The following is a 13,120-nucleotide window of genomic DNA, read 5'->3' as shown; positions in this document are numbered from 1 at the left end:
AAGTAAATGCAAGCAAGAAGAAAGCAGCATAAACAGAGTAAATTAAATAAATCTTACGTGAATAGTTTCTCTTTCCACAGCACTATTCTTCTGCAGTGAATCTATTAAAAATAGGGAAAAAAAAAAAAAAAAAGTCAGAAATGCTCAGCAATAGCAAAGTATGATAGTATTTTCTACTTCGCCTCCCTAGAAGGGTCCTAAAGTACTAACTATGCAACTTATTTTCACTACTGGAAATGATTCATCCAAGCACATTAATCACCTCTTTAACCATATTTGACAAAAAACAAAGAATACGATTTTCCAGTGCATAGGATGGCTGAGAATCACGTTAAGGCTAAAACAAATCAGTCGAGACACTAGGACCTATGAAATACCTTGCAACTTCAAAATCTCAGATTTAGTTCAGATTTAGTTTAGCATTTGTGTAAGTCATAGTTTTGTCCATCACAAATCTAGATGCTACATCATAGGATAAAGTAAAATACACTGAAAACTAAGCTGTAACAATGGGCTTGGCAGAGAACTGATGCTTGCATAACCGTAGCAGTGACTCCAGTGATACAGTGCACATAGAAGTTACTAGATTGCTAAGCTCTATTGTCCTATAATTGGATCTAATAAAACAAAGCCGTACCCTTACATACCACATGAATCTGGAAAATAATTAGAAGTAACTAATGAGCCCTTTGCATCTTTTAAAGCTATTTCATGTAAGTACAAAAGAAAATAATCATAAAAAGGTTGTTCTACAAGAAGACTCTACAAATCCTTTAGATCTGATTCACATAGGAAACTGAATTAATATTTTTACTTTAAAAAGCTGCTGAAACAGTCCAAACATTTTTTCTTTCATTTGAGTAAGAACACAAACTTACAATACAATGGAAACATTTATGTACAACTTTATATAACATGTACTCATTTCTTACATCTTCATATTTTAGAAACAATTTATGCACAGCTATAGAGCATAGTTGCACAATATCTTTTCAATTTTTAAAGCAGCATCAAATGAAGAGCTAGATCCTACCCACTCAAACAGCAATGATTTGTTTACATTCCAAGGAATCTTGGACTACTAAACTACTGTGTCTGCTGTTCATACTCATGACAGGACACACATTTGTCTTTTAAACAACTTCCTTTTACGTACGTTGGGCCATATGTATATATACATATACGTATATATATAAAAATAAAAGATTATTGTATGGTGGAAGAGAAAGAAAAAACTCCATGAAGAGCTACGAAGCATTATTCTTCTGTGTGTGTCATAACCAAGATGATTTACACAACAAATGGATTTTTGTTAAACATTTTACATGGAACAAGATTATCACAGCCAGTCCAATCTGCGCATTTTAAAATGTAAGTATTGTCTGCTGCACGACTGCATGATATAAAGTGGCAGTTTTTCAGGCCCTTGGAACAAATCTCAGAGTAGAGGAAAACTGGTTGTAGTTTTGGATCTGGTCTCTCCAAGACAACATTCTTCTGATTGATTCTCAGGATTTACATTTTCTTTCTTGTGAACAGAGCACGTCTTACCACCTAAAAGAATATGCTCAGACCAATTAAACTAGCTATCTGACCTACCTCAAGAATAAAAAGGAATCTAAAACTTGACACCAACACGTGTATCACCTTACTCAATTTGTTCCCTATTTGGTAAACAGTTATTTTGGTATACATGTAAAAATTTACAATTGAGATTTACAGTTTGTCCTTTCAAATTATGCTTTCAGCAACATTCTGTAATAGGAAATGCATCTTTCAACTCTTCGGACTCTATACAGCAGTACTGTTGGTACCTCCTGGAATTCATTTTAGTTTTGCTTTTTACTCCACCAACTGAAGATTAACTCTCATCTGGTAGTGTTGTAAACATCTTTGTAAAGCATCTGGAGCACAGAATCCATCAAGATGGGAACAAAGCAGGGGTTTGTTTCTGCTTTAATAAGAAAGCCAAACAACTGCAACACATTTTAAAATAATGTGCTTCTGGGAAGGAGGGCTTTTTCTTTTCTTCCTCCATTTAAGAATAACATTATGCATTGAAAAGGAATTACTGAGCAGAGATGTAGAGTTGACTGAGATTTCTAGTGAGGTGACTACCTACTTACTTCAGTGGATGACCAGAAACACTTTAATCTTCTGGAGAGCAGGACAGAACAACAGCAACAAGTAAATACATAAATAAAAATCTTCCTGTTAATTCTGACTTGATCATACAGCACTTTTGTCACAGCCCCAAAGCACCTCTCACAACACCAGAAACAAGGACATTCTTAGGTAAGAAAGAAGCAAGTCATTCTTTGGGAAGTCTCTGTACCTCAGCTGAGCAAACTTTTTTTCCTCCCTCAAATATTTATTAATGTCAAATAAAACATTAGCAGTCTACTTTATTTTTTTTTAAATACTCAACGCTTTCCACCTTCTTTTAGAACTTCCTAGTAGAAGATATATTCACCTCCCTCCTTCTTGCAGACCAAATGCAAATGAGTTCCAAAGCAACATGAACTCCTAGAAGCCTGTCACAAAAGGTTTCTGTAGGCTTTACTTCAATCTCTCTAGAGAGAGTATTTTTCAAATCTAGAAATAGATTTATGGAATCACCTTTCTGTAGCTCCTTAATACGAAGATCCTCATATACTTCTTCACTTTTTGGACTTTCAGGCTGTGGTGGCTAAACACAAGATGAAAGGAAACAAAAAATATGACAGACATCTAGTACAAACACATTTAATTCCCCTCCCTCACATAATTATGACTATTGTTTTATGGTGTGTAAGTCTTCAAAAGCATTCTTAAGATAGTAATACAAATATTAATAACAGACTGACGAAGATTAGTCATATTACTGTTGAACAATGTAATACCATGAGCTTGACTTCATAGTTAAAGCTGGTCAGTAAGAACAAATTAATATAACCAGATCTCAAGAGAAACCTCAGGAATTCAAGGTGCAAATTCCTACTGTGAGAGGAGTTCCAATCACTATAAGTATTATAGAAATGTTCACATACACAGAAAAATATGGAACTGCAAAGCATAACAAAGTGTAGTGAAGCCTTCCCAACTTGGGTCTTTTTTTCCCTTTTTAATTCAAGCTGTAGATCAGCTATATGTTAAAAATGCATAGATAAGTATACTTAACTCCACGTAGCATTAAGTCAAATCCAGACATTGTAAACTCGAACACAACGCCATGTGAATACGAGCGTAATGACTGTAGGACCATCTTATCCCAGCAAACAGTACAGCCACTTGCCAGGGGTACTCAAATCAATAAACCCCACTAGACCAAAAATGACTCAGGTTTTCCTGAAATGCACTTCAGGCTTGATTCAGAAAAACTGAAGTGGTTTGTCCTGGAGCTGAAGGCAGCATCCCTATGCAAGTCCCAGGTGGCCCTATTAGAGATGCTTGTGAGTTTTCTGAACCATACTCTGAATCAAGCGAAAGATGCACGTCTATTCATTTTGTTGTATACCACTTCAAAACACTAAACCAGCGACTGCCAAACATAAGTATTAAGGCATATATAACTATTTTTACAAGTAAGATCACAAGCAAGCATACAGTATGACTAGTTCTAATGAAAAGCAATCTTGGATGTCACTGTCATAGAAGAAAACACAGCTAAGGAAGGGAATTGGTTCCACCACAGAATAACATGGACATCACACAACTTTAATGCCAATTGTTTAAAAGAATACAGCTGAAAGTTCTGAAAAAAATGACTCTTTGAAAGTTTTGAAATGTAGTTCTTATTGAACAGAAATAAAAGAAAAAAAAAAAAAGAAATAAAATAAAGTAAGAAATCTTAGAAATTAAAACCATACAAGAAATAGTGAAGAAATTTAAAATATCATAAATACCTCTTCAGCTCTCAAGTTAGTTTCAAATTCTAGTTGTTCTGCCAACTTTGGTAAAGCTCCATTATTGCCTAATGAAATACAAACATGTTGAAATTATTCAATTACATTACACTGTATTTAGTTCAGTACTGTATTCAGCTACAGTAGAACACCATCCTTTAGCATCATCTCATGAACACAACATGCGAAGACAGCCTCATCTTGTAGGCAATGGAAACTACAGCAAGTTTGTCTGCAGCAAACCAGTTCAAAAGAATAACTCAGCATCTGCAAGAACACACGTATTTCTCTGTTTTCCTTAAATACAAGAAGTGGTGAATATAGGCTGTCAGGATTTACCAGCTTACTAATGACTTCTGACTTTGCCTTATTTCCATGCTTTTCCTTCAAAAACATCAATAGATTTTCTGACCCAATTCTAAATAGCAAATTACTACTGTATTAATGAATCCACAGGTACAAATTAATACTAAGAATAATATTTTTTCCTTTAAGTGACAATTAGGTCTAAACCCATAAGCTCTAAAACCACAACCACTGAAATTATCCAATTTCCATAGACTCAGTACCTCCTGTCAGTGATGGTTGTTTCACAAAACCTTAAAACCCCACCCATTTAATTCTGTATGGGAACTACATGCTTTCAACATCTGAAAAACAAGCCATGCAGACACAAACTCTGTATGATCTATACAACTATTTTGGGCACCTTTTTTTATAAGCAAAGGCAACTAGAGAATACAACCAACCCTTGAGAAACTAGACCCAAACTTACACCATAAAACTTTAGTGCATTTTTGAAACAACAGCAAAGTCAAACAGGAAAAGGAAAAACCTATTAAAATAAATATATGAATAGCAGTCCATTCCCATTGGTGTACACAAAGATAAGAACATTTCTCTACTGATTCTTCTACCATTTAGTTTCTCCAAAATTTACAATGAACTTGATCTTTAAAGAATTTACTATTTCCTAAACCTGGTGTTGCAGCTAATCTGGAGAATAAGAAAGGCTGAAAACAGAAGAATGCTCGTTAGGTGGTATTTTAAGGAACTTGCAACCATGCAAATTCACTTGAAGTAATAACCTCCTAAGAAAAATGGAACTAGAAATAAAACATGATGTTCTTAGTGCCAACGTATTCTTAGTGCCATATGCTATCACAAGCATTCTATCTAAAATAGATACCTAAAATCATTGCCGACTTAAAATATTTGTGCATTTAGGATCATTGCCCAATTCCTCTAGTAACATAAAGGATGACTATTTCAAGTGTATTAGTGTATCAGCAAGAAAATAATTCAAAAATTCAGTGTAAAAGTAAGTAAAAGTAAAAAGTAAAAAGTAAAAGTAAAAGTAAGCGAGCCCAAGTCCACAGCCCCCAGTACAGGAAGGATGTGAAGTTGCTGGAGCAGGTCCAGAGTAGGACCACATAGACGATGAAAGGGCAACAGCACCCTTCCTATAAAGACAGATTGAAGGAGTTGGACTTGTTTATCTTGGAGAAGGTTCCAGACAGATCTCATTGTGGCCTTCCAGTACCTGAAGTGAGAGCATACAAGCAGGAGGAAGACCAACTTTTTATGTAGTCTGATAATGACAGAACAAGGGGGAATTTAAAATAGAAGAGAGGAGATTTAGGTTAGACATTAGGAAGAAGACATTAGGGGTTTGTTCTTTTTTTTTCCCTTTTTTTTTTTTTTAAACTCAAAGGGTGGTAAGGCACTGGAACAGGATGCCCAGAGAGGCTGTGGATGCTCCATCTCTGGCAGTGCTTTCAAGGCCAGGTCAGATGGGGCACTGGGCAGTCTGATGTGGTGGGTGGCAACCCAGCCCACAGCAGGATGGATTGGAACTAGATGAACTTCAACCTTAGATGAACCCTCCCAACCTATGCCATTCTATGGCTCTATAAAGAGACTGAAGTAATTTTTTTTTTTTTTTTTAAATATAAGAACTCCTGAGAAAATCTGCAGTTATGATTAAGGATGGTCATTCTTGATTTTCAAAGATCACTACAAAGTTGCCATTTTTAAACTGCTGAACATATGTCTAAATAAAATATATCCTCCTTCCTATAAAAGTATTTTTGAATTTCTGAACGTTGGTAATGAAATCTCTTGCAAACAACATATTAGCTCATAATTTTAAGTTGATACATTTTAGTAACCATTCTGCAATCCAGTAACATTTCTTTCAACACATATCGGATACTGATTTCTTTAGTCACACCAATACAGACACAATTACATGCTTAACTATTTTTCATTAATTCATAATTAGCAAGTATTTGGCAAACTACAAAGAAGTCTGATATATCTGAACAGCATAAGTTACTGCTAATTCTAGTCATGGTAAAAAGCATTTATTGAGGATATCTATAAACTCAAGAGAGAACAAAACCCCACAGAAATCCTTACCTGAATTACAGGTTGTATTAGTTTTCTGACAAGTAACTTCAACTCCTGAATCATCTACTTTAACCAAGTTCATTTTATCATCGCTGCCATATAGCTCTTCTACATGCAACACAGGACAGTCACTTTTCTCCCCCAATTCTGCTTCTATAGTCTCTTCACTGTGGTTATTTACAGTTAATTCATTTGCAGAAACTAAGGAAGGAGACCGTTCCCCAGGCAACGGAGTCCTTATTTCAGAAAAGTCACTTTCTAAAAGCACGTCTGAGTTACAGTTTATATCTCTTAATGTTTCACCTTTTACTGATGCTTCTGAAATGACGCAAGAGAGTTCTGATGCAACATCCTCATGCAACACATCTTCAGCTTGCTCATCATCCTCGTTTACCTCTGAGGAAGGACTTGGGCTCACAGCAGTCTCTGTACTAATCTCCACGCAAAGGGCTTCATCTACACTCATGAGATTGACTGAATTTTCATCTGCCTCTGTGATTTCACTGTCTACAGTCATCTGAGATGCTATTGATGCTCCCCTCACAACACTTTCATGGGTCTCATTCTCCTGACCAATTACAAGCAAAGAATTACTGCTTTTTTCTGGGCCCGCAGTTGATAGGATGCATTCAATTTGGTTAGCAGTATTAAAAACTTCCTCACTTTTGTCTTTTACTTCTGAACTCTCAGCATCAAGTTGACTTTCTTCTATGACAGTAAATGTGAAGAGACTATCACATTCTTCCATTGTGCTCAGAGCGATCACTGCTCCTTCCTCTTTATCTCCTATACTTGAAGCAGCATCCTGATCTTCACTGTTGGTGGCAACCCTCAGCATAGGACCTCCACATTCTCCCACAAAAATCACAGAACCTTTGCCTCTTGCATCTGTATTGAAAGCAGCTAGTTCAAACTGTTCATCTACAGTAGCAGTGGTCTCCACAATCTTACATTCCTCAGATGCATTTGGAGAGATATCCTCTTCATCTCTTTCTGCTACAAGGAGTTGATCTTCAGCTTGTGGTGCTGCACTGATGAGTACTATTTCACATTCCTCTGTCATACTTGTGGTGATCACAGCAGCTTCATATCTCCCTTCTGTTTCTGAAGCAGTGAGTTTATTTTCATCTTGTACAGCTACACTAGACATAGGAGCTTCAAAACATTCTGCTGTACTTGTAGAGATCATTACTGTTTCATTTTTAGATTCTGTTTCTGAGATATGTTGAACTGTCTCCTCTGCAACTTCATCTGACATCAGGATTACTTGTTCTTCCACAACACTTGTGGAAATCATAGCACACTCATCTTTTTCTTCTTTATTGCTAGCAGTTGGATGCCTTTCATCATCTTCTGCACTGGATGCACTGGGCATGGGAACGTCATATATTTCTGTACCTACAGAAACCACTTTACTTTCATTTATTTCTTTTGTTTTCACAGAGGGGAGCTGACCATTGTATTCAATAGTGGCACTAGACATAGGAGCCTCAAATTCTTCTACAATACTAGTGGAAATCATTGTGCACTCATCTTTGTCCTGTTTACTGCTAAAAGCAAGCACACTTTCTTTAAATTCTGTAGCTGTGCTGGGCATGGGCACCTCTGTACCTTCAGCATCGACTGAGATCATAGAGCTTTCCCCACTTTCATTTGCTCTTGCAACGGTAAGTGGACCATCCTCAGTATCTACGGCTGAATGTAACGGAGCATCACTTCCTTCCACTGTACTGGTAGAGATGATATCACCTTTAATTTTTTCCTCTCTGTCAGCAGGAATAAGAGAATTTTCATCTTCCTTTGGAATGGCACTACTTATAGAGCCATCAAGTGCTCCACTGCCAAAGGTCATGGGATTCTCATGCCCTTCAGCACCAGGCTGACCTCTATCTTGCAGAGTCATAGCACTAGTCATGGGGCCTTCACACTCCTCAGCATCTAAGGGAATCAAAGTACCTTCATGTTTTTCTATGCATGCTGCCACAGCATCCTCATCATCAGCACTTGCACTGGTTACACTGCTTTCAACTATCCCTTTAGCACTTCTACAGTTTGTGCCACAATTAGCTTCTTTCTCTACATCTGTCATGCTGTCAACGGTAAGCTTATTTACATTTGTGCCAGCCAGCCCTGACTCAGCTTCCATTTGTTCAGCAACTATGCAGATAATGGAACTTTCACCTTCTTCTGCACCTATACAAATCAGTGTATTTTCACCTTCTGTTCCTGTACAAGTAGAAGCATGCTCAATTTCTTCATTTCCCCTTCCAGTACTGGTCACAATACCCTCACCTTCTTCATCCTCTTCTTTTGAGCCTGTACTAGTCACAAAACCTTCATCATCACAGGGTCCAATGCTGACTATAGTGATACTAGCTTCCTCCTTTGTCCCTGTGCTGTCCATTGCACTTTCACATTTTTCAGTATCTAAACAAACTGCAAAACCTTCATTGCTGTCTTCTAGTCCTGTACAGAGAACTGAAATTTCAGCATCATCTTCTGGAGTTATGCCTGTGCTGGTCACTGTACTTTCACCATTTATAGTATCCTCACATTTGTCACCAGTAGTTCCAGTTGTGGCACTGTTATTTGCGACCACTGCAATACATGCCCCACTTACAGAACCTTCTCCCTGGGCATCTGTACCAGTTACTGAACACATAATGAAGTTACGACTTCTTTCTTCTGCACCTGTGCAAGTCACAGTACTTTCATGTTCTTTTACTTGGTCAGCTCTTATATTGCCCCTAAATTTACCCGAACTGCCACCACTTGTTGATCCTTCACCTGATTCTGTACCCGCACTAGTTACGGCACCATCACTCTCTACTTCACCTAAGCAGGACACAGAACTTTCTAATTTGCCTGCACCTACACAAGTCAAGGTCTTTCGCTTCTCTTCAGAGCCCGCACTAGTTACAGCATCATCTTTTTCTTCTGCTCCAGCACTATTCACACTATCTTCATTTTCTACTCCACTTCCATTGACTGAATCCTTACTGCTTTCTTCTGCATCAACCATAGTGCAATCATCATTTTCTTCTTCTTTTGTACTTGTTAGAAAGCTTTCACTTTCTGCTAATCCTTCAGTGACGACACTGCCACCACCTTCTTCTGCTGCTGTAACTGTACACTCACCAATATCTGTTCCTGTAATGAAACTACTCCCCTCACCAGTTTTTACCCATAAGCCTGTTGTGAAACCTTCGTCAGCTTCTATGCTTGTGCAGATTAATGCCATCTCGCTTTCTTCTTCTGAGCAAGTGGTTGTAGCATCACTTCCCTTTTCAGAACGTGATGCACCTTCAGCTCTTTCTTCTCCTGTACTAGAGGCCATTACAGTGCTTTCAATCTTTTCTGTGCTAGTTCCTATCAGAGTGGCTGGAATTGTTTGTATACTGCTGTACAACAGACTAAGTTTACTGCTTCCTGCACTGGTACCTACAGCACTGCTTTCATCTTTATCTTTTATGCTACTATTCTTTTCTTGCCCAGTAGCTGGAACAGAGTCTTTGACTGTTTCTTCAGGATCTTTTTTAGATGCTAGCACAGAGGAAGATTGCATCACATTACAAGTATCACACATCTCATTCTGTTGCACATTATCCATCATTGTGCTTCTTTCTCCCTTTGTGGAATAATCTGTATTTAAGCACTCTTTTTCTTTCTTTTTCAGTTTTTTTAGAAGTGCTTTTGTTGGTACATCTCCACAGTCTTCAGTCACAACAGTCCTCAAGCTTTCCTCTTTTATTTTCAATTTGCTTCTTGGAGTGCTTTCTAATTTTGATGCTTTGTCATAATCTTGACTAGGTGAGCCAGCTGCACTGTTTTCCATTGCTTGCTCATCAGAATGGGGTGTTCCATTATCTTTTTCTATATTGTTTGTCTTAGTGCTGTCATCACCACCTTTCATAATAGAACTCAACACTAAACTATCTTCTTGTTCCATGTATATAACCTGTGTTGCATCATTCTTTGAAGCTGCGTCATCTTCAAACAAAGTAGTCCCATCTGAATTACGGCATTCTTCTTTAGATGTACTAGACATACTACCCAAATGTGTAAAATCAGAGATCTCCATATCCATGGACTTTGGATCAGCAGCATCTTTTCTGGGAGAATTAATTGCTAAAGGAACATTATCTGAATTAGAATTTACCACAGTTTTAAAATTCTTTGGTTTTCTGCTGTCTTCTGAAGTTCGGTCCTTACTGGGAGCATTCAGTAAGATTCCATGACTTTTTCCAGATACAATACCCATTTTATAAGCTCCTTCTTTATGGAGTCCTTGATCCATTGACGTTTGTTTGGATAAAGCATCTAAGGCACCAGCTTGCTTATTAGGGATATCTTCTTGTTTATTAGCTTTTTCAACTGCAGCCAGAAACTTCAATTCAGAAGCTTCAAGATCTGCCAAAGTGTGTTTTAACTCCTTACTTGCAAAAGAGATTTTTTCTTTTGCTGTGTATTTGGCATCTGTGACTTGGACTGAATTTAAAATGTCTTTTCCTTCCATTTTAGATTCTTCTTGTACTTTTTTTTCATCCAAATCAAGTTCCATCACTTCTCCCTCATGACCAGAACACATGTCATTACTATTCATATTCGACTTTTGAGGAACAGGAAGAGAGCTGCTTACAGTTACACCAACTGATTGCTTTTCCTCTCCAAGCAAATTGTGGTTTGATATATTGCCTTTTCTGTTTTCACAGGATACCTTTTTACTTTGTTTTTTATCCACTGTCACTGTGATGCCCATTACTTTCTCATGTCCACCATCCATTTCTTTCATATCTTTATCCTCCACTTTGGCACATTCTTCCTTTTTCTTTATTTCCTTGTTGCCGTGCTTTATGCTTCTGCTTTTGTGACTTTCAACAGATAACTTTCTTTCTAGTTTGGAGTTACTTAAATCTTTATCACCTCTACATTTCTCTTTTACAGATCCTCTTTCTCCAGAGTGTAACTTAACTCTGTGACTGGAGTCTTTTTGTGATCCCTGAGTTGACTGCATTCCACTTTCAAACTCAAAATCAGCACCGCTCTCTTCAGATATTTTATCTTCATTTTTGGAATTGTGTTGTTTATCCGAATCATTCTCTTCCATGTGCTTATCTTTGTCCAGTTTCTGACTAGTATCTTGTTTTGCTAAATTTTCTTGTAATTCTGTTTCGGATGCTTTCAATTGTTTACTATGACTCTTTGACTTAGACTTCAATAAAATTTTGTCTTCTGCAAGGCTCTTAGATCTTCGTCTGTCTTTATGAACACCATCTTCTTGCTTCAAATTACAGTCAGAGTTAGTGGATTTTATTTCATGTTTTTCTTCTGAGTAACTTTCACTTCTTTTGTGCGATGCAGAAGCAAGTTGCTTTGAGGCACTTATAGAATCCTTCTGCGGCCTAGAATCACTCAGAGATCTTTTGGATTTGTATTCTGCTCTTGATTTTTCTGTTGAGAGATGCCTGTCTTTTTTATTTTCCTTACGAAGTAACTCTTCAGCTTTTAAAGTGGAATCAGAAATACCTTTTCCATCTTTTCCAGTTACTGATATTTTCCGTTCACTTCGGTGTTTACTTTTTCTTTCATATTTGTCATCTGAGGAATTCTTCATTTGTTGATTATGTTTCTGAGCACCATCCTCTCCTTTCAAACTTTTCTCAGAAGAATGGAGTTCAACATCTTCAACTGATTTATGAATATTATCTCCTTTACATTTATGCTTTAAGGAAAGTTTATCTTCTAATGCCGTTACTTCCTTTTCATTTTTATCTCTGTAAGACTTGGCTTCTTTTTTGGCAGCATTTCTCATATGTTGAATTTCTGTGTCACTATCTTTTTTGGGGTGTTTTTCATTTTTGAATATGGTTTTCTGCTTCTGTAGTTCATCAGTATTGGCTTCTGATCTTTCCAGTTGTCTTTTTGGGTCCTTTGTTTCAATGTCCTGTTGGTTTCCTTCAGTATGAAGAGACGTGGAAATTTTTCTTTTATGTTCTTTTTCCACTTTAGAATCAGTTTTGTTTTCCTCAGCTGAATGTATTGATTCCGAAAGTCTTCGAAGTGGTTTAGAGGTTTCAGTTTTGCCATGGTTATGCTTTAATTCTTTTGAAGAATTTTTTTCACAAGTCTGCAAAAGAAAGTTAAATATATGTAGGCAGATGTCAGAGTTCCTTCACTACATGACTGACAATTGTTGAAGGCAAATTAAAAACAATGCAGTAGGGAACCCTTATCATAATAAGAATTGTAAAAATTGATGAGAAAAAATCTTATTTCAACTGATTGCTATTGTAAAAAAGCCAAAAGAAACAGAATTTAACAGTCTGCCTGACCTTGAACTTCTTTATAAAGTGAACTTTCCTTTTAAAAACAATTTAAATATATCTTTAAATGGACAACAACCATTTCAAATATTCCATGAGTCGCTTCAAAAATCTGATACAATGTTTAAACAAAATCCAGAAACTCATACCAGGTAGTTCTAGACTTCCAGTTAAACTTCCGCCTGTCACTTTCTTGGTAATAACTTTGTTGCTAAAAACTCAACTTAAGAATTGTCTTCTACTAGTCAGACTACATTGTTACAACTTCCCAAGGAAAAGTTCAAGAAAATCAAATTTATCAAATCTTTGCATGTAAGACAGACTGCTGTTTGTGAAGTACAACATAATTTACAGAATATTGCTCAAATCCCCTCCTTCCAGTACAAAACAAATCAGCACCAAATACATAAACAATGCAACCTAGCGTTTACTAGAATTCAGAAAACAAAATTGATTTAATGTTAGAGCACTAGAAGCATGAAAAAAACAATTCATAAGAAC

At 36.8% G+C, this 13,120-nt stretch overlaps 1 protein-coding gene across 4 annotated transcripts in view; it reads right to left on the bottom strand.

Moving 5' to 3' along the window:
* Positions 1-13,120, bottom strand: part of BOD1L1 (biorientation of chromosomes in cell division 1 like 1) — a 36,314-nt gene that overhangs the window by 13,877 nt on the left and 9,317 nt on the right. For 3 of the 4 annotated variants that reach the window (XM_042870905.1, XM_042870906.1, XM_042870908.1), the window contains exons 10-13: positions 6,306-12,423; positions 3,885-3,952; positions 2,620-2,689; positions 58-101 (exon numbers count right to left, since the gene is read on the bottom strand). In XM_042870905.1, coding sequence (XP_042726839.1) covers positions 58-101; positions 2,620-2,689; positions 3,885-3,952; positions 6,306-12,423 — 6,300 coding nt within the window. The remainder of the gene's footprint in view (positions 1-57; positions 102-2,619; positions 2,690-3,884; positions 3,953-6,305; positions 12,424-13,120) is intronic. The other variant, XM_042870907.1, reaches the window with a different exon arrangement.

The sequence above is a fragment of the Lagopus leucura genome, unplaced genomic scaffold, assembly GCF_019238085.1.
Source record: "Lagopus leucura isolate 7727_CA_CO unplaced genomic scaffold, USGS_WTPT01 Super-Scaffold_100004, whole genome shotgun sequence".
Taxonomy (NCBI): Eukaryota; Metazoa; Chordata; class Aves; order Galliformes; family Phasianidae; genus Lagopus; species Lagopus leucura.
Note: the sequence above shows the minus strand (reverse complement) of the source record. Positions and strands in the feature narration are given on the sequence as shown.